The sequence below is a fragment of the Elephantulus edwardii genome, unplaced genomic scaffold (assembly GCF_000299155.1).
Source record: "Elephantulus edwardii isolate Elephantulus edwardi_28Jun2011 unplaced genomic scaffold, EleEdw1.0 scaffold00096, whole genome shotgun sequence".
In the NCBI taxonomy this organism is placed as follows: domain Eukaryota; kingdom Metazoa; phylum Chordata; class Mammalia; order Macroscelidea; family Macroscelididae; genus Elephantulus; species Elephantulus edwardii.
Genome location: NW_006399846.1, coordinates 8886783 through 8909848, shown reverse-complemented (window position 1 = coordinate 8909848; position 23066 = coordinate 8886783). Strand labels below are relative to the sequence as shown.

Genomic DNA, 23066 nt, shown 5'->3' with positions numbered 1-23066 from the left:
GCATTTTAGCAGGAGAGGCCAGGCCTTGGAGAAGGACATCCTGCTTATAAAGGTGGAGAGTCAGTGCAGGAGAACACGACGTTCCGAGAGATGACTGACACAGTGACTTTAACAATGGAGTATAAGTGTGTCAGAGAAGATGGTGAGGTTGGCTCAGCATAAGGCAAGGTTCAGAGCCATTTCATAAGGTTGCGATAAGTCACAGTCAACTTGATGGAACATAACAACAACAACAACAACAAAAACAAAAACAACAACGGGTTACTAGACCATAGGACAATAATAAAAAGGAAGTGGTTAAATTCACCTTTAATTAAATTACTTTGATTGTATTTGAGCAAAATTGAAAGTATTTTTATCAAACATCTCTTTTGATTCCCAATTAAATGAAGAGTTTGAAATTTTTCACTTTTTTATTTTAATTTTAAGTTCACCTAATTCAAGAGAAGAATACTTACCTCCTTAGATTTTGGGGAGTTTTTAGCACCTAGTGAATCTGAACATCTCTGTGAGAGAACTCACCACAAACCTGTGTCACTTCTACCTTGTTCTATTGACACAGCCAAATATGATATGTATAGCCCAAAGTAAAATGCCCAGACCATACAGAGATTTTTGATCATCTAGATTTTGAGGAGATTAAGTCTTCAAAAACAGTCCTGAGTGAAGCAGAGTTCTTTGTCCAAAGGGTGCTGAGTTAAATTACACATCACTAAAAATTATATTGACTATATAAAATTATTACATAAGAATATATGAATTATATTTTAAGAAATTGAGAAGAATCTAAGACTCCAAAAGCACCACTGGTAAACTATAGTGTGCACATTTGATGCTAAGAATGGAAAAGACTTGTATAAATAAACTAAAATCGAATGACTGTGGCAGCAAAGGCAATCAATACCAGACATTAAGGAGGTGGGGAAAAAAGTAAACCCAAAAAGGTGAATAGTTCCATCTCCTTTCATTCTTGTTCAGCAGATTTCATTTGTTCCTTATGGAAATTCACCAGAAACATTTTAATATTTATCCCAGAGTCTGCCTTCAATTTGCATTCTCATTTAATATTAGAGAGAGCAATATAGGTGGTGTGGGAAAAGTAATGGAACTGAAATAAAAATCTGGATTTTATGCAGGTCTGTCACCTCACTAAGCCTCAGTCTTCTCATCTGCAAAAGGGCAGTGCTGGCGTCTACCTATGATTACTAAATACATTAAAACACAATGCCCAAGGGTGCAACAATGAATGAATGGAATTCCAAAATCTCTGTAGATGTTCATTGAAATGAAAAATAAACAACCTAAATTTAAAAAAAAACAAAACACAATGCCCAGAACAGTGTTCAACAGAAATATAACATGTACCACATCGTATGTGAGCCTACATAGGTAATTTTTCACTTAAAAAAGTAAAAAGCAGATGAAATGAAGTTTAATAATATATTTTATTTAGTCTGATATATTAAAAATATCAATGAACATATACTAAAAATATGAACAATATTTTTGCATTTCTTCATACCAAGTCTTTGACTTCAGTGTATGCTTTATCCATATATCACAGCTCAATTCAGACCAGTTCACATTTCCAGTGCCTGGCAGACACATGTGGCTGCTTGACCTCCATCATGGGCATCACAGGCCTAGTTTGTACTGGATATACTCTTGGGACTCTGGACAGTTATTTTTTTAATCAATCACTAAGGTGAATTTGTGTTTTACTATTTTGGTATATAGTGTATTATGTGTGAAACGGATGAAAAATGAAAATACACTAACTTGACCATATAACTATCAAAAATAAGAACAATCACTTGGTTTATTAAGGTAATCATAAAATTATTAAGATTTGAATGACATATTAATTTGACATATAATCTAATAACATCAAAAAAGAAAATAAACCTGACATAATTATAAGCACACAAACCATCCAAACAACTGTAATTTACAATCAAGTATACCTTCTAGCAAAGAAAGAGGACTGGAAAACAGATTATGTCTTTTTTTTTTTTTTTACCAACATAAAGACAGGGTGTCTTTACCCTCATTATGCCCCCATTAAGGGCCTTATTAGGGGTTTCCAACCCTTGAGCTTCCCGAAAAATCCTCTTTTTTTTTTTTTCCCGAAAAATCCTCTTGTCCCAGCGTCTCACCTGGGGACCAAGGAACCCGCCTGGACACAACCGAGCAGGAACTGCCAGATTATGTCTTAATACGACAAAGCTTTTTACTTCATGGGACCTACCCTAATAAGTCATATTACAATTTTAATAGCATCTATTTTTTTCCTCTTAAGAATTGAACGGCTCTACCAAAATAATGGGATAACTATATATCAACCTAATATGTTAGATACTATATCAAGATGATACTATACCCACTTTAAAACAAATCAGTGGGGTTAAAGGGCTAAATATTATTAATAATGATGCATTTATTAAAATTGCACTCATTAGTATATCAGAAAAATTCTTACATCTTGAGCTCAAAAGCAGGCTGTAAAGTGTATAGAGAACATCTTAATAGCAAGCAAAGCTTTCTGAAAGCTACTAGCAAATCACAAGTGGATCTGCATGCGTGTGCACACACATTTATTCATTTATTATGTGTTTTCTTGCTTTTAGAGATGCTCTTGAAGTTCATGTATTTTTTAAATCAGTCTTTTCTCTGGGATGCCCAACAGTTCAATCAACACAAGTGGTCAGATAAATTTTACAAGAGGGAAGTGACATTTGACATTTATCCCATGTCAAATTTGACAAGGGCCATTTACTTACCTAATGCCAATAATACAAAATGATATACAATTCTTAATGACCAAGAACTCTCTGGACTTTGATATCTCAATTATATTCAAAAGATGCTTTTCCAGAGTTTAGGTATCGGCCCTATCTCAAATACTTTGTCAGGATTCTTGGTCAGAACTGATAGGCAAGGAAGAAAAACACTAGCTGAACCATTAATTCCCGTTTTTTTTTCTGTGTGGCACTACTTATGTAGGTCCCTTTGTAATCTCTTGATCAATAATCTATCTCATATAGCCCTGCTCAGGTTTAAGATCTCCCTGATGGGTTATGATATTGTATTAGACATGCACTTCCCAAGTTAACCCCCAGAGTCAGTAATACTAAGCACAAAAATGAAGAGACAGACTGCACAATTTAAAAAAGCAACCAAACTTCAGATCTAAAACTGCCAATGCATCAAAAAAGACTCACATCTGGCATTTCTGTAGAGAAGGAAAGGGTCCTGGAGTTGGAAATCCAGGTCTTTAGTAATAGGTTCTGTCCTGTTTTCCATGCTCAGTCTATTCATAATGGTAAATCCGTGCTTTGGAGAAGCAGACCTAAAAAATCACCAGAAGAGGAAAGGGTATCAAAAGGCAAGTCACTCAGTATATTTCTAGAATAATCTGATTTGTCTCTCAACCTTTTTTACATGTATATATGGCTTTATGTAAATAGAGGAAATCAAAAAGCGTATCGCGGTGGGAAAGTCTGCTGTTAGGGACCTCTCTAAAGTACTCAGGAGCAACGGTGTCTCTCTGGAGACTAAGGTGCACCTGATACAGGCCATGGTCTTTGCAATCGCTTGTTATGCATCAGAGAGTTGGACAATGACTAGGGAGGACAGAAGGAGAGTTGATGCTTTTGAGCTGTGGTGCTGGGGAAGAGTACTGAATGTACCATGGACTGCCAGGAAAACAAACAGATTCATCTTGGAGAGGATTAAACCAAGCTACTCCTTGGAGGCAAGGATTCTGGGGCTTCGTCTGACATACTTTGGACATGTTGCCAGGAGGGACGGGTCCTTGGAGAGGGACATCATGCTTGGGAGGGTGGAGGGACAGTGCTGGAGGGGAAGACCCTCTATGAGATGGATTGATTCGGTGACTGAGGTAATCAGGATGGGCGTGTCAGAGGCAGTGCAGCTGGCACAGGATAGAGCAGGGTTTAGGGCTGTTGTGCATAGGGTCGCTATGAGTCGAAAACGACTCGATGGCACATAACAACAACAACATATAAAACAATATTTCTTTACTATTTCTGGAAGTCAGCTGTGAGTCGGTTCCAACTTCACGGTACACAATAACATGCCATACAGTATGGTCCACAACAACTTGTCATATAATATGGTCATTACCATTTCTTGTTGTTGTTGTTATGTGCTGTCAAGTTGCATAGCGACTCAAGGGATGGTGACTCATCTCATATGAGTATGAGATGAGTCACCATTCCTTGAGTAAAGTTAAATTTTTCTTTTTAACTCTCTGCGGGTATGTGTATGTGCATGCACAGAAAGAGAGGACTAGAAATTCCTTAAGGTAGAGAAGATACATATGTTGTTTTTAAATTGCTGGCCAACTTTTTAAAGAATCTGGTTGTTAATGTAGAGTATACATCACATTTACATGAAAAGTTCTGAGCAAATTTTAGTGTTGACCTGAAATGGCAAGATATAAAATATCTTAGATAAATGATACTGCTCAGCTCACTCAAATTGTGATGAGATAGAGTATAATTAAAAATTTAGCTTACTGTAAATACCAGATATTCTGATTCCTTTGATGGTAAAGCATACATCATGCATAAATTAGTAAAAAAGCTTTTCTCCATAAAATTGTGGCATTTAGAAGAGACTTCACTTTTCATTTCATTCAGTACCTCCTTTCTATTAATCAGAAAGAACTCATATTATACAGAGTTTAAACTCTAACAACTCCATGCACATTTGTCTGCTTATGAGTGACAGCCACACAGTAATTCAGCTGTGAGATTTCTGGTGACAAGTACCACATGTTTCCACACTGAAACGGAAACAAGCAGAATTCAGTTATTTACTTTAAACTAGAGTTAAGAAGCCCATACAGATTATCATGAGAAACAAGAAAGAAGGTGTTTATATCTTAGTTCTATTTCCCTAACAATTTGATTCTGATAAAGAAGTAAAATGCACCCTCTTGAATTGCCACGCTACCACTTATACGATTTTCTTTTGAAACCTGCAATTTTTAAATTGATGGAATGCAATCTTTGCCTTGCTTATTTTACAATGAGGTTAAAAAAGAGGTGGTATGCATAGAATCAATAGCAGGAATAATCATGATAATAATTTCAGCTTAACTGTGAAGGGAAGAAAATGGTAATTCACTTCCGAAGAGCCCTGATAGGAAGGCTCCTCTGAAGTATCAAGTTCAGAAATTAAAACTCTAATACAGGAAGGATGACATGGGAGGAAATAATGCACGGAAACCATTTCTAATGGGATTAAGTGTTTCTATACACGATTAGAATTTGATTCTCCAAGTACTTCATTATCACAACAGGATCTCACCTCTTTAATGGTGCAGGTACTACACCAATTGCCGTTAAATCCACTGCAACTCCTGGTGACCCCGTGAGAGTAGACCTGCACCTATTCCATAGGGCTGGGAATGCTGCTTCTGTGGTGCCTCTGGGTGTACTCAAACCTTCAAGCTTTCCATCAGCAGCCAAGTCTGCTAACCATTTCTACTACCCAGCCACTATACTATCATAATTTATAAAATAGATTCTGTGTAAAATATGCCAACTGGGCTAAAGCAACTTCTATAAAAGGGGTAAAAATATATTACTGCTTAGCTCCATGACATGTACACAAAACTCTTTCGATTTTTATAAGTTTTCTACCATTCTCGACTGAGGAAGGCCTTCAGTATGACTGTAGTGCAGCTGCTTACGACTAGGCCCGAGTTCCCCCGGGACTTATAGAATGTAGTGTGTTTTGGTTTTGGCATACTCCTTGCTGTCAAGTTAGAACTAATGCGTACCTGAACCTCCAGTGGGTTTTCAGAGGCTACAGATCCATGGGAGGAGACTGGCAGTCTATCTCCCTTGGAGGCACTGGTGGATTCAAATCACCTGCCTCTGAGTTAGCAGCACAACCTTTGACCATTTATACCATCAGAGGGGTTCCTAGACTTGAGGGGTTAAATTAAGAGCTAGGGAAGTATCTGTTTCTCAATTTAGTGGTTTATTTAATTGACAGTCCCACTAGCAAGCTGGAGTATATTAAGATTTACTTGAATATAAAACTACATTTGGTTTGGATACAAAAGAGAAAATGCTTGTACAGTTTGTTACTTTTCCATACCTTAAAACATATAAACACACACAACACACTTAAAATCTCAAAATTATTAGTGCATTTGGTTACATCTATTTTTCCCCTTCTTAAAATACTACTACTTGATTTGAGAAATTAATAACAATATATACTGTGTGCTTGGTTTTCTTTTTATATTTAAAATTCTCAGAGTAGTCTACACTGAATATACTCACCTGGTGGCATGCTCTAAGTTTTGAAACATAATATAAACTAATATATCTGATTATTCTTAGGCATTCTCACCATTTTTCTTCAGCTATTAATGAATAAACTGACCTTGTTGCCTGTTTAGATGGTCTCACCCTTCTGTTCCTTTTTTTCACTCCTAGTACAGTCTCCACTTAAGTAGACCTTCATTCTTAAGGCTGACCTGTCTCTGATCCTATATGCACACATATAACACCACCCTTTTTGCCTCTTAATGTTCTAGTAATGATTCTCTGGTGCCTTAGTGGCAAGAAGCTGCACTGCAATCCCAAAGGTGTGCAGTCCAAGGCCACTAGCTGCTCTGTGTGAGAAAGATGGAAAATCTTCTCTCCTGTGATTAACTGCCTTTGAAAACCCACTGGAGGGTCAGCTATGATTCAGTTCTGACTCTGTGTTACACACAACAACAAAAACAACTGCTTTTTTCTCTGGGTCTTCTCTATATCCTTTATTGTCATCACTGCCATTGAATAAATTCCAACTCATCACAGCTCCATGCACACAGACCAAAGCACAACTCACTCCTGTGTCATTCTCACAACCGTTGGTACTGTTTGAGCCCACAGTTGCAGCTCCCGAGTGAGTCTATCTTGTTGAGAATCATCCTTTCTGCTGACCTTCTCCTCAGACTGGTTCTTCCTGATAATTTGTCCAACATGAGACCCAATCCTTGCTTCTCAAGAGCATCGTGTCTGTGTGTTGCCCAAGACAAATTTTTCATTCTTCCTGCAGTCCATGGTATATTTAATATTCTTCACTAATACCATAATTCAAGTGCATCAGTTTTTCTTTGTCTCATCATTAATGAAACAGCTTGCCTCCAGAAACCCTATGAACTTGTAGAAATGAAAGTTATACAAATGTTCAGGTCTTTTGTTTATAGGGGCATTATGAGTCATCTACAACTTGACGGCACTAAACAGCAAGACTTACTAATGAATATGTGTTTGCATGCATATGGCTTGGGTCAGGCATTTATTCCTCAGGGTGATAACTTTGATTTTTTTAACACTTTTAGAGAAGACTTTTGAAGGAAATTTGGCCAATGCAACAGGTCATTTGATTTCCTGACTGCTACTTCTATGGAAGTCGATCATGATAGAATGAAGTTCTTGACAACATCAGCCTTTTCTCCATTTATCATGATGTTGTATATTGGTTCAATTATGAGAATTTTTGTTTTCTTCATGTAATGTGACATCCATACTGAAGAGTGTAATCTGCTCTTCATCTGTAAGTACTTCAGGTCCTCTGAGTACTGTAGGTTGATAGTGAATAGTGTTCTTCTATGGTTCAGCTTCTCAATTTATCTCTATCTTTGCTGGTCCCTAAATCCAAGCTTTGGCACTGTCAGTTTCCTCTATTAATGCTCTACTTCAGAGAACTTTTCCTCTCCGGGTTTCAACTATCACATTAACACAGATGACTAAAAGTCCTTTATCTTAATTTCAAAGTCAATCCTGAGTGGTTAGCCACCTCCAAGTGCAGTTCTGCTATTACATCAAAGTAAAACTAATATTTGTCTTCAGATCATACTAGCAACCTTTTTTCTACTCTGCTCATGGTTTCATCATTCCTCCAGGACTTTGTTCAAAATCTTAATGTTATTTTTAATTTCACTATTCCCTCTATACATCTTTCAGTAATTCTGTTCTTTTCCTTTTCAGCTTCTATCACTATCGTCCATTCTCTCATCATCTCTTATCTGTTTTACTGTAATAATCTTCTCAATGTCTTCCCTGGCTCAAATATTTTTCTAGAGCCAATGCACCCTCATAAGGTTAATGTTCCAACATTCTCTATACATTCTGGAATAACTCTATTACTGCTCTTCCCACCCAACCTTCAATGATTTCTTATTGCTAAGGGAATAAAATTCCAAATCTGTCATTCCAATTCTGGCAAAATCTCTTTACCTTCACTATCAGCTTCTAGCCAGTATAAATCCTCTGTATCAAAGAGTTCTTGTTTTTACCAGCCCTTTAATATACTAGGTTATACACTTCTGCAATGCTTTCAACTCAGACTGCTTTTCCTTCTTTTCAAGTATCTTAGACCCAAGGCCCAAGTTCAGATTCACCATTTCTATAAAAATTTCTATAATCATAGTAGGTTCCTCATTGCTTATAACCTATCAACTGAAATTTATAACATGTATTTTGATTGATCTTAAATGTAAATCTCTCTCTCTCTCACATACACATATATACACATATCTATGAGCATGCATATTATCTGTTCCTTGAATGAAATTATTATCCCCAGAAGGGTATGGACAAGGCCTTTGTATTTCATCTTTGCACATGCACTGAGTGATAGATTTTAGCTATGTCGTTGTTATGTGCTGTTGAGTTGCTTGCAACTCATTGTGACCCACCCTATGCATAATAGCCCTGAAACCTGCTCTATCCTGTGCCAACTTTACTGTCTCAGACACACCTACCCTTATAACCCCAGTCACTGAATTAAGCCATCTCATCGAAGGTCTTCCTCTTTCTCTGTCCCTCCACCCTTCCAAGCATAATGTCCTTCTCCAAGTACTGGCCCCTCCTTGCAACATGCCCAAAGTATGTCAGATGGAGCTTCAGAATCCTTGCCTCAGGGAGCAGCCTGGTTTCACCCTCTCTAGGACAAACCTGTTTGTTCTCCTGGCAGTCCATGGTAAATTCAACACTTCTCCAGCACCACAGCTCAAAGGCATCAATTATTTTTCTATCATCCCAAGTCACTTTCCAACTCTCTGACAAATAGCAAGCCTGGATCATTTTAGCTATAGTATTTTATATAAGTATCCATGTTAATAAAGTTAACAGAGTTTCAAGAAGCATTTTGTTTAGGAAGTGTATGTAACTCGGCTTCAGGCCTTTTGTTCATAGGGTCCCTATGAGTTGTGCTCAACTTAACAACGATCAACAACAACAACATTGTTAATAAAAGTTTTACTATTAAAAGAATGCATAGACTGTCTTTGTGTGCATGATGTTAACATCTGATAATAAGAAATTACTAGACCATGAGTTTATTGAATATGAACTGAAACATATTCCATTAGCTGGACCCCTGAGGTCTCAAAAACATCTTCAATTCTGGATCAAGTTTCTTTAAAGACTCAAGGAGGTGTATACCCAATAAACCCCCCTTCCAATATTAAGGTATACAGTATTCAGGTCTTTTGTTCATAGGGTCCCTATAAAGTTGTCTACAACTTGACAGCACTTAACAACAACATAGAGAGAGCTCTGTTGGCCTAGTGGATAGAAAGTTATGCTATCAGCAGAAAGGAATGAAACAGTTTGTCTCAGAGGCTTTGCTCTTAAGTCCTATACTATATTACTTCAAATAATCATTCAATAAATGATTATTATTCTTGTGAATAATAAAATAATTTGATTCTTAACTTAAAAAAAAAAAAAGGAAAGTTATGCTATCAAGCCAAAGGTGAACAGTCCTCAAGCCTGGTTTTAATTGTTTGGGTCAAAAATTCTTCTAAGTGGTACAGCACTGGTCTGTCAATTTGCTGTACAGAGGTAACTCGTGGTTGCTGTGATGCTAAACACTGTGACACTGATGTGCCAAATGTGATAAAAGTTCCCCTTGGTGGACAGTATTTGGTGGAGCTCCCCAATTAAAACAAGCTTGGGATCAGGAGTGGCATCCACTTCCAAAATACCTTGCCTCTGGAAACTCTATGAACTTGGAGAGCCGATGAAAGTTATACAAGTATTCAGGCCTATCATTCATAGGGTCGCTATGAGTCATCTAAAACTCAACAGCACTTAACAACATTCTAGTATTTTGCCAGTGAACTATATTCAAGACCCTTCTACTTTTCATTTGAATTGATAAAATATTAAAATTGATAAAGTAAAATATTTAAGCTTATTTATCTTGATGTTTAGGGAGCTCTGGTGGCCTTGTAGGTAAGGAGTTGGGCCGACAACCCAAAAGCAAGCAGTGTGACTCCACCAGCTGCTCCATGGGAGAAGGATGGGTGATTTCCTCCCATGTGATCTAGAGCCTCTGAAAACCCACTGGAGGGCCAGCCCTGAGTCCGTTCTGACTTGAAGGTCACAGTAACAACATATTGAGGTTTATAGAGCTCTGGTGGTGTAGTCCATAGTGTGCTGCACCACTAAACAAAAGGCAGTTCAAATCCACCAGTAGCTCTGAGGGAGAAAAATGAGGCGTTTCTTTGCAATAAGATTTATAGACTCAGAAACTCAATGGATGGTTCAATGGTAGCAAGTCTAAGTTGGAATATTGAGATTTAAATTATAGTCTGAAAGTCATATGCAGTAGAGTGCAGGAGGTACACTGCAGCAGTATTCTCTCACTTCATGTCAACCTATCAGTCTCACACTTAGATTATTGAGTTGCTGCTTCTCTTTGAAGTAAAAGTATACTTGACAAAGGATGATACAGCTAGGCTACATTATTATTTCAAAGGTTATTAGTTCCTTTACAAAGGTAAAATACTTACCTGGTATAAACAAAAAGAGTTCCTTCCACATCAGTCTTCTCCTGAAACAATAAAAAACAAAAAGCAAAGCAAAATATGCATTTCTCTTCCTTAATGGTATACATTCACAGAAGTCGGAAAACAAAAAACTTTATACAGGGGGAAAAAAAAGCATTATATCCCATTTCAAGTCAAAGCTGCAACCAGGCAAACAGATGCTCTGTGAGGGGTTATTCTTAGGAAAAGGAGAAAGCAGATCTCTGCCATGAGTGCAGTAGTATTGCTGATTAAGCAGCAGGAAGCATTTGTTCTCCTTTTGTCATTTACAAAATAAACCATCATTGGGGAGCTCTGGTGGCCTAGTGGCAAGAAGCTGCAACTACAATCCCAGAGGCTCACGGTTCTAATCCACCAGATGCTCTGCCGGGAAAAGGAGGGACAATCCCCTCCTGTACCAGTCAGATCTGATTTGACGGTACACTCACACAAAAATAAAAAAAAAAAAAAACCAAAACAAACAAAATAAACCATCATTATCTCTCTTTACTAAATACAGGGAAGGCAACACACCTCTGACTAAAACAGAAAACAACTGCATGGGCTCTGTGGATTTCATTAGAAAGAAGAGATTGTAATAAGTGTGCTGCCTTTTTCTCCACCTTCTGCACTGGGTGTGCAGCATGCTGCAGGAATCACTCGCACCTGCATTTCATTATCCTTCCTTTATTTTTCAGTTCATTTTCTTCTTGCGATATTCTGTCACCAAGGAGAGCAGATGATCTGCCAACAAGTCTGCTTGACTACTAGACAGATGAGGGCAGTGATGCTGCAGAGTTGTCAACCTGATAAATAACCTACTTGGTTGGAATATTTAGTTAAGTTCTGTTTGAAGAACTTCTGAAATAAAGTTAGAAATATTACTAAGCTAGGACTTGAGAAGTTTGCCCAAGGGAAGTGGGAAAGTAAAAAATGATAGTGAAGTGAATGTATTTGTCAAGGTTTCTTTCCCATTTCTCTAAAGGCAGAGACCCAAACCCCAATGAAAATGTCTTGTCAATATTAAAACATATGTTTGTTTGACTAATCCATAATTAATCAGTTACTGTCTAGCCATTTCTGATGCACTGAGAACCCATGTGTATCAGAGCAGAAATGGGCTCCACAGGGGTTTTATAGCTGACTTTTCAGAAGTAGACTGCCAGATCTTTTTTCCAAGGTGCCTCTGAATGGACTTGAACCTCTAACCTTTGGGATTAACCATTATTAACCATTTGCACTACCCTGGAACTCCAAAAAGTAATTGTTGCTGTTGTTCTGTGCAGTCAAGTCAGAACCAACCCATAGTTGACCCTCCAGCAGGTTTTCAGAGGCAGTAGATCACACAGGAGATTGTCCATCTTTCTTCCATGGAGCAGCTGATGGTTCTGAACTGTGTACCTTTGCCTTGGCAGTTCAATTCCTTACTACTAAGCCACCAGGTAGCCTAGTGGCAAGAAACTACGCTGCAATCCCAGAGGCATGCAGTTCGAGAGCACCAGCTGCTCTGTGTGAGAAGGACAGGCAATCTCCTCTTGTGAGATTACTATTTCTGAAAACCTGTTGGAGGGTCAGCTATAGTGTACAACAACAGGCCACCAGAAAGGTCCCTCAAATAGTAATTTGCCTAGTATAATTGAAAATTTAAAAATTATTTTTGCTACTTATAATTTCATGTAAATTTTCTATTTACATCTTCAATATTTTATCATTAATTATAAAAATAATTAAAAAATTAAATAATTTCAACCAAAAAATACTCTTTATATAAACTAATTAACTCATTGCCATCAAGTCTCAACCAATTTATAGCTGACTCTCCAAGGGGTTTTCAAAGACAGTAAGTCACACAGGAGGAAAATGCTCATCTTCCTCTCAAGGGGCAGACAGTGGATGAGAATTGCACACCTGTGGGCTGGCAGCAATGACCTATCCACTAGGCCACACGTGCTCACCTTTAAATAAAAAAGTGATAGTAAAATATCTTTAAAAGGCACATAATTCCAAGCATGATGTTTTCCCATGCCCAAATACTCAGCAGTGCCAGTGGTTCTCATAGTTCACAGGTGAATAGCATTAGCTCCACCTGGAAACTTTTTGGAAATGCAAATCGTCTGATCCCATTTCAGACCCTGAGTTCCTGATGGTACAAGTTACCAAGCTCAACTGCTAACAAAAGGTTGGACATTCAAGTTTACCAGAGGCACCTTGGAAGAAAGGCCTAGCAGTCTGCTACCTTTTATCCCCCAGAATTGACATTGAAAAGCCATTTATACTCTGACACATATGAAGTCACTAGGGGGTCAAGATCAACTCCATGGGAGCTGGTACTTGCACTCCAGGTATGTTGTTGTTGTTGTTATGTGCCGTCAAGTCGTTTGCGACTCATAGCGACCCTATGTACAACAGCCCTAAACCGTGCTCTATCCTCTGCCAATCTCATTGCCTCTGACAAACCCATCCCGAGTACCCCAGTCACTGAATCAATCCACCTCATAGAGGGTCTTCCCCTCCTGCGCTGTCCCTCCACTCTTCCCAGCATGATGTCCCTCTCTAAAGACCTGTCTCTCCTTCCAACATGTCCAGAGTATGTCAGACGAAGCCCCAGAATCCTTGCCTCCAAGGAGCAGCCTGGTTTAATCCTCTCTAGGATGAATCTGTTTGTTTTCGTGGCAGTCCATGGTACATTCAATACTCTTTTCCAGCACCACAGCTCAAAGGCGTCAATTCTCCTTCTATCCTCCCTAGTCATTGTCCAACTCTCTGATGCATAACAAGTGATTGCAAAAACCATGGCCTGTATCAGGTGGACCTTAGTCTCCAGAGAGACACTGTTGCTCTTGAGTATTTTGGAGAGGTCCCTAACCACAGACTTTCCCATCGCAATACGTTTTTTGATTTCCTGGCTACTGGTGCCAAGAGTGTTGACTGTGGAGCTGAGCAAACTGAAGCTGTGAACAATCTCAATCTCTTCCCCATCCATCCTGATGCTACCGATTGGTCCAGTGGTGAGAATTTTTGTCTTCTTAACATTGAGCCTCAGTCCATATTGAAGGCTGCAGTCCTTGACCCTCTGCAGTAAGTGCATGAGGTCCTCCTCAGTTTCAGTGTGCAAGGTTGTGTCATCTGCATAATGCAGATTGTTGATAGATCGTCCACCAATCCTAACGCCACGCCTCTCCTCATAGAGCCCAGCCTCTTGGATAATGTGCTCTGCATACAAGTTGTAAAGGTATGGAGACAGGACACATCCCTGACGTACACCCTTCCCAATTTTGAACCATGCAGTGTTGCCCTGCTCTGTTCTGACGACTGCCTGTGTTTCACTAAGTCCTTTAGAGTTTGATCTAAGCCTTTTTAGTTGTTTCCTATGCATCTGAAAAGTTGGCCAGTGAATAAGGATGACAGAGAAGAACTGATGCCTTTCCACTGTGGTGCTAGAGAAGAGTACTGTATATTCCATGGACTGCCAGAAACACAAGCAAGTCTGTCCTGGAAGAATTGCAACCACTGTGCTTCTTAGAGGCGAGGATGGTGAGAATTTGTTTCACATACTTTAGGCATGTTGTCAGGAGGGGCCAGTCTTTGGAAAAAGACATCATTCTAGGAAAGGAAGGGAGTCAAAAGAGATGCAGACCCTAACAGGATGGATTGACACAGTGACTGGAACAATGGGTTCAAGCCCATTCAAGGAGACCATGTAGATGGCACAGGACAGGGCAAGGTTCAAATCTGTTGTTCATAAGGTTGCTGTGTGTTGTAGTTAACTCAGTGGCACCTAACAACAACTAGATTCTGAAAGGAGTTCTGATGGTGCAGTCTGCTGGCCTAAAGGATGAATCTCTGACAGTTCAAATCCAAGAATGGCTCTAAGGGAGAAAGATGAGCAGTCTCCTTTTGTGTAACTTAAAGCTTCAGTAACCCAACAGAGTCAGTTATGAGTTGGCCTGATACACTGGCAATGAGTCTAGATAATAACATATTCTCTTCTATGAATTTATACCAAAGAACCAGGGAGCTCTGTGGTAAAAAGTTATGCTGCTGATCTGAAGGCACACAGTTCAAATCCACCAGTTTATCAAATTATACAAAATTATTATACAATTTTCTCCTTCTTTTAAAAAGAAATTACTTTGGTTAGGAAAATGGGCTATTTGCAGAAAAAATTAAAGATAGCTCATAACCCTTATATCTAAAAAAAACCTCAACTCAATATATATTAAAGATGTAAGTCCAAAAACTATAAAGATCATCAAAGAAAAAAAAATACTAATGAGTCTGGTGGTTTAATGGTAAGGAATTACACTGCCAACCCAGAGGTATGTGATTTAAATCCACCAGTTGCTCCACCACAGAAAGATGGGCAGTCTTTTCCTGTGAGATTTATGGCTTCTGAAAACCAGCTGGAGGGTCAGCTATGTGTCAGCTCCAACTTGACAGGGCTCAACAATAATACATGACATAAATATACAGCAAAGATAAATAATACACACACACACACATACACAGCAGAAAGCAAACTAGACAACTGGGACTTTCTAAAAATCAAACAAAAATGTATGTTCATTAAAACACTTCACCAAAACAGTATCTAAAGACTCGGGGTGGGGGATGAGGGGAGGAATTGGCAATGACCGTGTCTTGCAAGGGACTAAATCTCTAAAATATTTTTAAAGTGTCAACACCTCAGCATCAAAAAGGCAAATAATAAAAATACAATGGGCTGAGGACATGAACTGACATTTTAACAAAAAAGAAAGACATTCAGGTGGCCAACACATACATGAAGAAATGAGTGGATGCTGCCTCACAGACCCTGCAGAAAGGAGAAGACCTGCAGCCTCTAATATTCAACGCCGTGACTCTTTACTGAAGCCAAAGGCTTCAACTTTCTCCCATAGAGCAACTGACCTTTTTGGTTACAGCTGTGGGGTATAACCACATGCCCCCAAGTGTCTGCCTCAGCCATCCAAGAGATGCAAACTAAAGCAACAATGAAAAATCATCTCACTCCAGCATTAACCAAACTCAGATTTCTTGGGATCAAGTAGATTCTGAGCCACAGGGTTTTCAAGGCTGCAAATCTAAATGGGAAAAGACTACCCATCATTGTTCCACAGAGCACCTGGTACATTTACACTGTCAGCGGCTTGAGCCCTTTTGGTTAGCAGCAGAACACACTATAGCATATCCCACTAGAGGCCCTAACCCAGTGTTATTATCAAATTTCAAAAAGCCCAGAAAAAACAAATGCCGGCAAGAATATGGAGACCAGAACCCTTTTCACACTGCTGGTAGGACTGTAAAATGGAACCACCACTGTGGAGCATTGTGTGGCGCTTTCTTAAAAAGGTGGAAATACAGCATGATCCAGCAATAAGATATATGATCTACATACAGAAGAGTGAACTGTGATATGAATAGATACGTGTAGGCACATGTTCACCACAGCACTACTCAGTTACCAAAACATGGAAACAACATAAATGGCCACTAGTGGATGAATGGATAAACTATGGTACAGACATAAAATGGAATACTGTGCAGTACTAAAGAAAATTAAGAATCTGTGGAAGACATTATGCTGAGTGAAATTAGCCCATCACAAAAGGACAAATACTGCAAGTACAGTATAAGACATCTAAGATATTGAGTAAAGGCTGGCCACAGAAAGTAACATTCTTTCAAGATTTCGAGTGGGAGAGGAAAGGAGATACTAAAATACAGAGCAGACCCATAATAACTTAGTAAAGGAAAAGCAAAAAAATTACTCTGGAAAACATCATTACATGTTAACAAGATGTTTAGAGATGTAATTATTGTTGTTAGGTGCTGCAGAGTCAGCTACAATTCATAGCAACCCTATGAGCAACAGATCTGAAGAAACAATTCTTAACAGTTAAAGTAATTGTAGACATATTTAATCTATAAACACAGTAAGAAAATACTAGTCTCATTCTTAAACTGGGGTCAGTATGACATTTGTATAAATCACTTCTATGTATCATGAAAATTATTCTTATTTCTCAAATATGACTCATATGCCACTATACTTTGAAAAATAACCCAAGGTCAAATAGGAAAAAGAAAAGCATTTCTTTTTTTGTAAAAATAAGAAGTTAATTTGTATCTTTTAAGAAATCTGTATATCTTGGGTACATTGTAAGTACTGAGAACTACTTTGAACACAAAACATCACAGAATCTATAAATCATTGTGAACATAGACACTATAGTCCAGTAAGTGACACTCAAACAATCTGGAGGCATACTGAACTTGTATGGGTAATCCCCAGACCCTTTCTCAAAATGATATTTACAAAATGAAATATCTGCTATCATTTATCATCACATTAATAGAAAACTTGAGCAAAAATACAGGAAATAGGGAGCTCTAGTGGCCTCGTGGTAAAAAGATGCACTGAAATCCAAAAAATAGAGATGTAATAGGACTTTGAAATCCCTAGATGTGTTATGATTCCAAGTCAAACACTTTGCTCTGTCCCAGTATCGACCTTTATACGGCTTCATTTTAGAGCTGCTCAGGTGTGATTATAAATCAGCATTCATAAACCCTGTAGATTTTGTTTATTGGTAGGTTGGGTTTTTTTAAAAAAAAGTTTCTTTTTCCTTGATGAACTAATAAAAGAAATTTGGTTTGTTCTTAAAGAAAAAAAAGCACTTTAATGCCGTATTTTAGTACTGAAAAATCCAGTCTTAAAATGTAAGACATGCTTCTCCTGGACTTATTCTCTTACTCATAACAAAAATTGCTTAAAACAGAGATGAATGAGTTTGTTCACAAAAATAAATTGTGCTTCTGTGATTAAAATATAGTACTTGACTGAGGTTCTTCCCACATCATATTGGGATAATTAGTTTATTATTTTATGTCCCAGTTTCTCCATTAATAAGAGACAACCAATCTATATCTCTATATCGCTGAGATCTTGAGGATGGGGTGGGGGTAGGGAAACACAAACCAAACAAAATGTAATTCAGTGTCTGTGGCACTTAGATTAAAGGCAGAGGTAACTTTGTAAATTTCTGTTCTTTTATGGCCAAAGACAGCTCAAATTCATGCATTTTTGTGGCCCCACTATCCTACCCAAGTCAGTTTAGACTTAAATAGGGGCCTTCTTACCAGTTTCAGAGACAGTAAATCATTAAGGGGGGAAACTGGCCATCTTTCTCCCATGGGGTAGCTAAAGAGCTTGAACTACAACTTGGTTATGCACTGTGCTACCAGGGTTCCTTAGTTATCACAGGACAACCAGGTATTTTCTTCTTTCTGGACAAAGAAGAAAGCAAGCATTTTCTTATTTCTGGGTGGACTGACACAATGACTCCACAAATGGACAGTATGTCAGAATGATGAGGAGGGCGCAGGATGCGTCAGGGTTTTAGATCTTTTGTTTATAGGGTTGTTATGAGTCATACTCAACTCGACAGCACCTAACAACAACAAATGTTATATCTGTCTACCATCCCAGGATATGTTATTTTAGCTTAATTTCCTAAAGGATGATTTCCTGTTATACTCCATTATAAAACTGAAAAGCATCATCAACAGCAAAGACTGTTCAGAATTCAAACTAACAAAATGGAATACAAAATAGTGCTATTATGTGAGTTACAGAAGTGCTGGTGGCTTAAGTGGTAAGGAATTGTGCTGCCAAGGCACATACATAGTTGGAATCCACAAGCTGCTCGGAGGTGGAAAGATGGGCAGTCTTTTCCTATGTGACTTAAAGTCTCTCAAACCACTGTCCACGGAGGATCAGTTATATGTCGGTTCTGACTTAATGGTACTCAGCAACAACATGCAAGTTATTGGGACTTAACGCACTAACTCTTTTTGAGACAGCTCAAAGCAATCAGTATTTCATTAATTATTTTAAGTTAAAATAATGGAAAAATAGGTCTCAATTTATCCTTTGAAATCCCTCTGAATGGCTGCATCCTGCTCACCCATCAAGCTTTTAACAAATAGCAAGTACCTGGGCCTCCTAGTAAAAGTTCCTGATTTGGTGGCTTGCACTTTTAAAAACTCAACATGACTTTAAAATACAGAAGAGTTAGAAAACTATCAGCTAGGAACAGCACGCTAACCATGGTACGGCAGTCTCTAAGCTCAGCAGTGACATTTTGGACTGGACACGCTTTTGTTGAGGCTTGTCTTGTACACTGCCCTATGTTCAGCTCTGTCTCTGGCTTCTATCCAAGCTCGCATTGCCATCAAGTCAGACCCAACTCAGAGCTAGCACTCTGGGAGGTTCACAAGGCTGTAAATCATACGGGAGGAGACAGCCTCTCCTTTTCTCTTGAGAAACAGCTGATGGATTTCAATCACCAGAGAAGCTTGGTCTTTGGCTTAGCAGTGCAACTCTCTAAGCACTATAATGCTAATAATACCTGTGCTCCCAATTGTGACAACTCCAGACATTGCCAGAAGCTTCTCAGGAGACAACTCTGAGTGAAAAGCATCATTCTAAAACTGAGTGGTAAATATAAAACCTATTATCACAACTCATAGGACCACAAAGACCAGAGAACTGTTCTACAGTCTCCTAGGATTTAATCTTGATGGGAATAGATCAAGTCTTCTTCTCCTGAGGAACTCGGGGGTCCAAATTTAATTGTTGTTCTTGTTATATGCCATCGAGTCACCTGCAACTCATAGCAACCTTATGCTCAACAGCCCTAAACCCTGCTCTATCCCTTGCCCATCTTATTGTCTCCGACAAACCTACCCCATTATAATCAGCTGAGTTAATAACTGCACCATCAGAGCTCTTGTGAAATTAATACAAGAGTCATTTTCTTTAACTGGCATGTAGATAGGGTTTGTTATTTTCCTTCCTTTTCCTGGTAATGGGGACCATGTCTAGTTCTAAAATTCCTATCCCACTCATGACATAACCTTTTCTTAATGCTTTCATAAAGCATCTCTTCTCTGTCAACCTACCCTTCATTTCTATATTCCTCCTCCTCTGGAGGCCTGAAGTCAGTGTAATATGAATTCCTCTTCTTTTCATCTTCCTTTCATTCTCAAGAATTTTGTTTATACTTTTCACTTGTCTTACATGCAATAGGCTCCATCCAGAAATCTCAAAGTGATGGCATATGGGGACAGTTTTTATTTGCTCCCAGCACCTGTTCTGCAGCTGAACTCAATCTCTGTCTCTCTTTTTTCCCTTTCTGGCTACCACAGCCTTGAAGATTAGTATTTTGAAAGAATGACCTTTTGCTGAATGAATTATGCCCTGTCTGAACGCAACAAGTCCAGGAAGCAGGAAAACATAATTCCTGTAAATAATGCATTGTGACACTTCTGCCTTTTGATGAGACGTTAGCAGATGGGTTTCACCAAGTATGCAATAAACCTCTGTAGCTGTTTTAACAGGTATCTAACACTTGGGTCCTGCCGAAGTTATAGTAAATAAATTGTATTCAAGAGTCATTCTCTATTTTATGGTGTCATAATTTCTCAGCATTTTCCACTCGTCTAGGGTTAAAGTGGCTTACAGCATTATACAATGCTGAACTTTCATTACGAAAGAATTCCTTTTACAGAATTATGACATTATGCTCTTGATATTTTCTATGCAGCAGTGTAAAATAGGGTATCTTTGTATTTAATTGACACTGAGGAGACTGTCCACTATGTTGTTTAATGTTCTTGATGCATAATGGCCCAGGAAACAATGCTTCTGAAAGCTGAGGAATGGCGACCTCTTTCCTGATGGAATGCTATACTACCTATCACTGAACAGGAATCTCAAAGCACAACTACAATTTCCATGTTGGTTTACCTACCAAGAAACCAGAACTAAATTCTTTGCTCCACTTCTGTAAATTTCTTCAGTTAAGAACTTTGGGTGAATCTATTCTCTTTCTTTTCCTAGTTTAGACTTTTTCAGTTTACTTTGGGGTGGGTATTTTTTTTTTCTTTAAAAAAATTTTCATTACAAGTTGTTAGAAATCTATAATGAGAGAAGCTACAAAAATTATTTTGAGTGTTAAAATTTGTTCAATATAGCTATTTTTCTTCCTTACAGTTTGGTTTTGTTAATGACTTGAATATTCAGAAAAGCAACAAAACCTCATCTGAGATCAATTTAGCCTGGCTCAGTATTTCAGAGTGCTTTGTAATTTGTTGACAATGATTGTTTGACAGTTATATAAGGGTATAAGGGATGACTGATGATGACTTGAGATTAAAACCACAATGAGGAAGAGAATAAATACATGGGGGTGGCACACCTCTCTACATTCAAGGGGATGGGTTACAGAAACACATGCAACTCTTGGAACATTAGTCCTCGAGTGTGTCTTATGCTCATGTCTCGTTTTAATTGTCAAGAAACCAAATTTCAATATGGTATCACTTATTGGAGCTCTGCTTTCAGAGGGATATTAGTTTGGCTCCCCAGTGGACTCAAAGATCAAACTCGTCTTGGTCTTGCTGGACTTGGAGTTGATAATGTTCCCAAGAACTCAGGCTTCCTTCTAAGTGTAACCCCAGACCCACTTTGTTGTCTTTTTATTTCTCAGAGTTTGCTTTTCTCTTAGTGAGTGTAGTTACCTGAGTTTATTACTTTATATTTCTCTCATCTATCAAAGTTTGATTTCTCTTCACTCCTTTAATTCGTCCCCTGTTCCTGCTTCCTCTTAGCCATCTTTAACAAGGATTTTCTCGCAGTTCATCAGTCTTCCAGCCACACGGCACAGATCCTTTCTCTCCTTCCCCTCGCAGGGGTCTCTCTGCATGGGCTGTCTCAGCTTTTTATATCTTTTCCCCAGCTTCAGGTGGTTTCAGAGCTCCATCAACCCTTCTCCTAAACTCGCGGGCCCCGGGGTCCTGTTTTCCAGGACTGTGTCCTCAGATCCCCCACGGCTGCCATCCACCTCCGGGAAGCCAGCGTCTCCTCCCCCGCACCGGGTCCTGAGCCCCAGTCTGACAAACCCCATTCCCACCCAGCCCGGGTCTGCACGGCCCCGCCGCGTCAGCACGCACCCACTCGTTGGCCCGATGGCCGAAAGTGTACAGAGCCACCTGGCTGGCCACGTCCACGATGCGGTTGATATAGGGGTCGTGGCGCTGCAGGGCTGCCAGGCTGATGTCCAGTCCCTTCCCCACCAGGCCTCCCGCCGCCACCGCCGCCATCTTCCCTCCCTCCCCGGTATCAACCCGGGGCCCTGGGAAGTCACTCTCAATAGATCACAGAACGAGCGAGCTGCCTCGCAACCGAAAACACCGCGAAGAGCGCTCTGCGGAGGCCCTTCATTCTCCAGTCGTTTCCCCGCCCTCTGCTCCCGCCGAGGACGCAAGACATTACTAATCGATGACGGCGCCTCCTCGCAGGATCGTTGTCAGGGGCAACAAGCCCACGCTTGCCCTCTGAATCCTTTCCCGTTCCCAGAAGCGCGTTTATTTCCACTTGAGCTTTTGAGCTGTGCGCGGCTGAATTTACCTCTAGAATGTGTTCGAGGCCTTGACGAGTCTTTCCCTTGGCACTGGAACCGTCTAACCTATAATCATAATAAGCCTCAAGCATGAATAACTCGGACAGGAAGGAGAATTGTGATTTTTCTGACACAGCTCCAAACACCTAGTATTTCTCAAATGTTAGTCTGAGGACCTTTTAGGGGGGTTCCTGAGTCTTGCAGGCATTCTGCAAGGTGAAAACAATGCTAATACTTCCCCCCCGCCCCTCTCCCCACTTTCTAACTGTGTTGACATTTAACCAGGATTGGTTAAAGTTGTGACTCAAGGCTGCATTGAGTAGCCAACACTAAAACAACCACCAAAAAAAAAAGCCCCCTCATTAATATCAGACTCACAAGTGACGCTCCGTTGGGTTTCTGAGGCTGTAAATCTCAAAGGAGGAGGTTACCCATCTTTCTCTGTAAACTGACTGGTTAGAACCCCCAGAAACTTGGCTTTTGGTTTAACAGGCTCAGCTCCCTAGCTATTAAGCTACCAAAACTTTTTTTTTTTTAAGGTGGTTGGTTTTTTTTTTTTTGGTTTTGTTTTATTATTAAATTTTATTAGTTTCAATGAACATTCACAGGGATTCTGGGCTTTCACTCCTTCATTGCCGCACCATTCTCTCCACCCTCCTCCCCAGTTTGTTCTTCTTCCCCGCCATCCGAATGTCTGTTTTAATTGTCTAATTGCCACAGTGCTTGTCAAAGTCAGTTCTGATTAA

The 23066-nt window shown here is 39.3% G+C and overlaps 1 protein-coding gene across 1 annotated transcript in view; it reads right to left on the bottom strand.

Annotated features, from left to right (window-relative positions):
• The window catches only part of DCP1B (decapping mRNA 1B), an 86176-nt gene extending 64155 nt beyond the window's left edge, over nt 1-22021 (bottom strand). Inside the window, exons 1-3 of the mRNA XM_006891312.1 lie at nt 21872-22021; nt 10838-10878; nt 3222-3349 (exon numbers count right to left, since the gene is read on the bottom strand). Of these exons, the coding sequence (XP_006891374.1) occupies nt 3222-3349; nt 10838-10878; nt 21872-22021 (319 nt within the window). The remainder of the gene's footprint in view (nt 1-3221; nt 3350-10837; nt 10879-21871) is intronic.
• Nucleotides 22022-23066: the final 1045 nt, after the last annotated feature.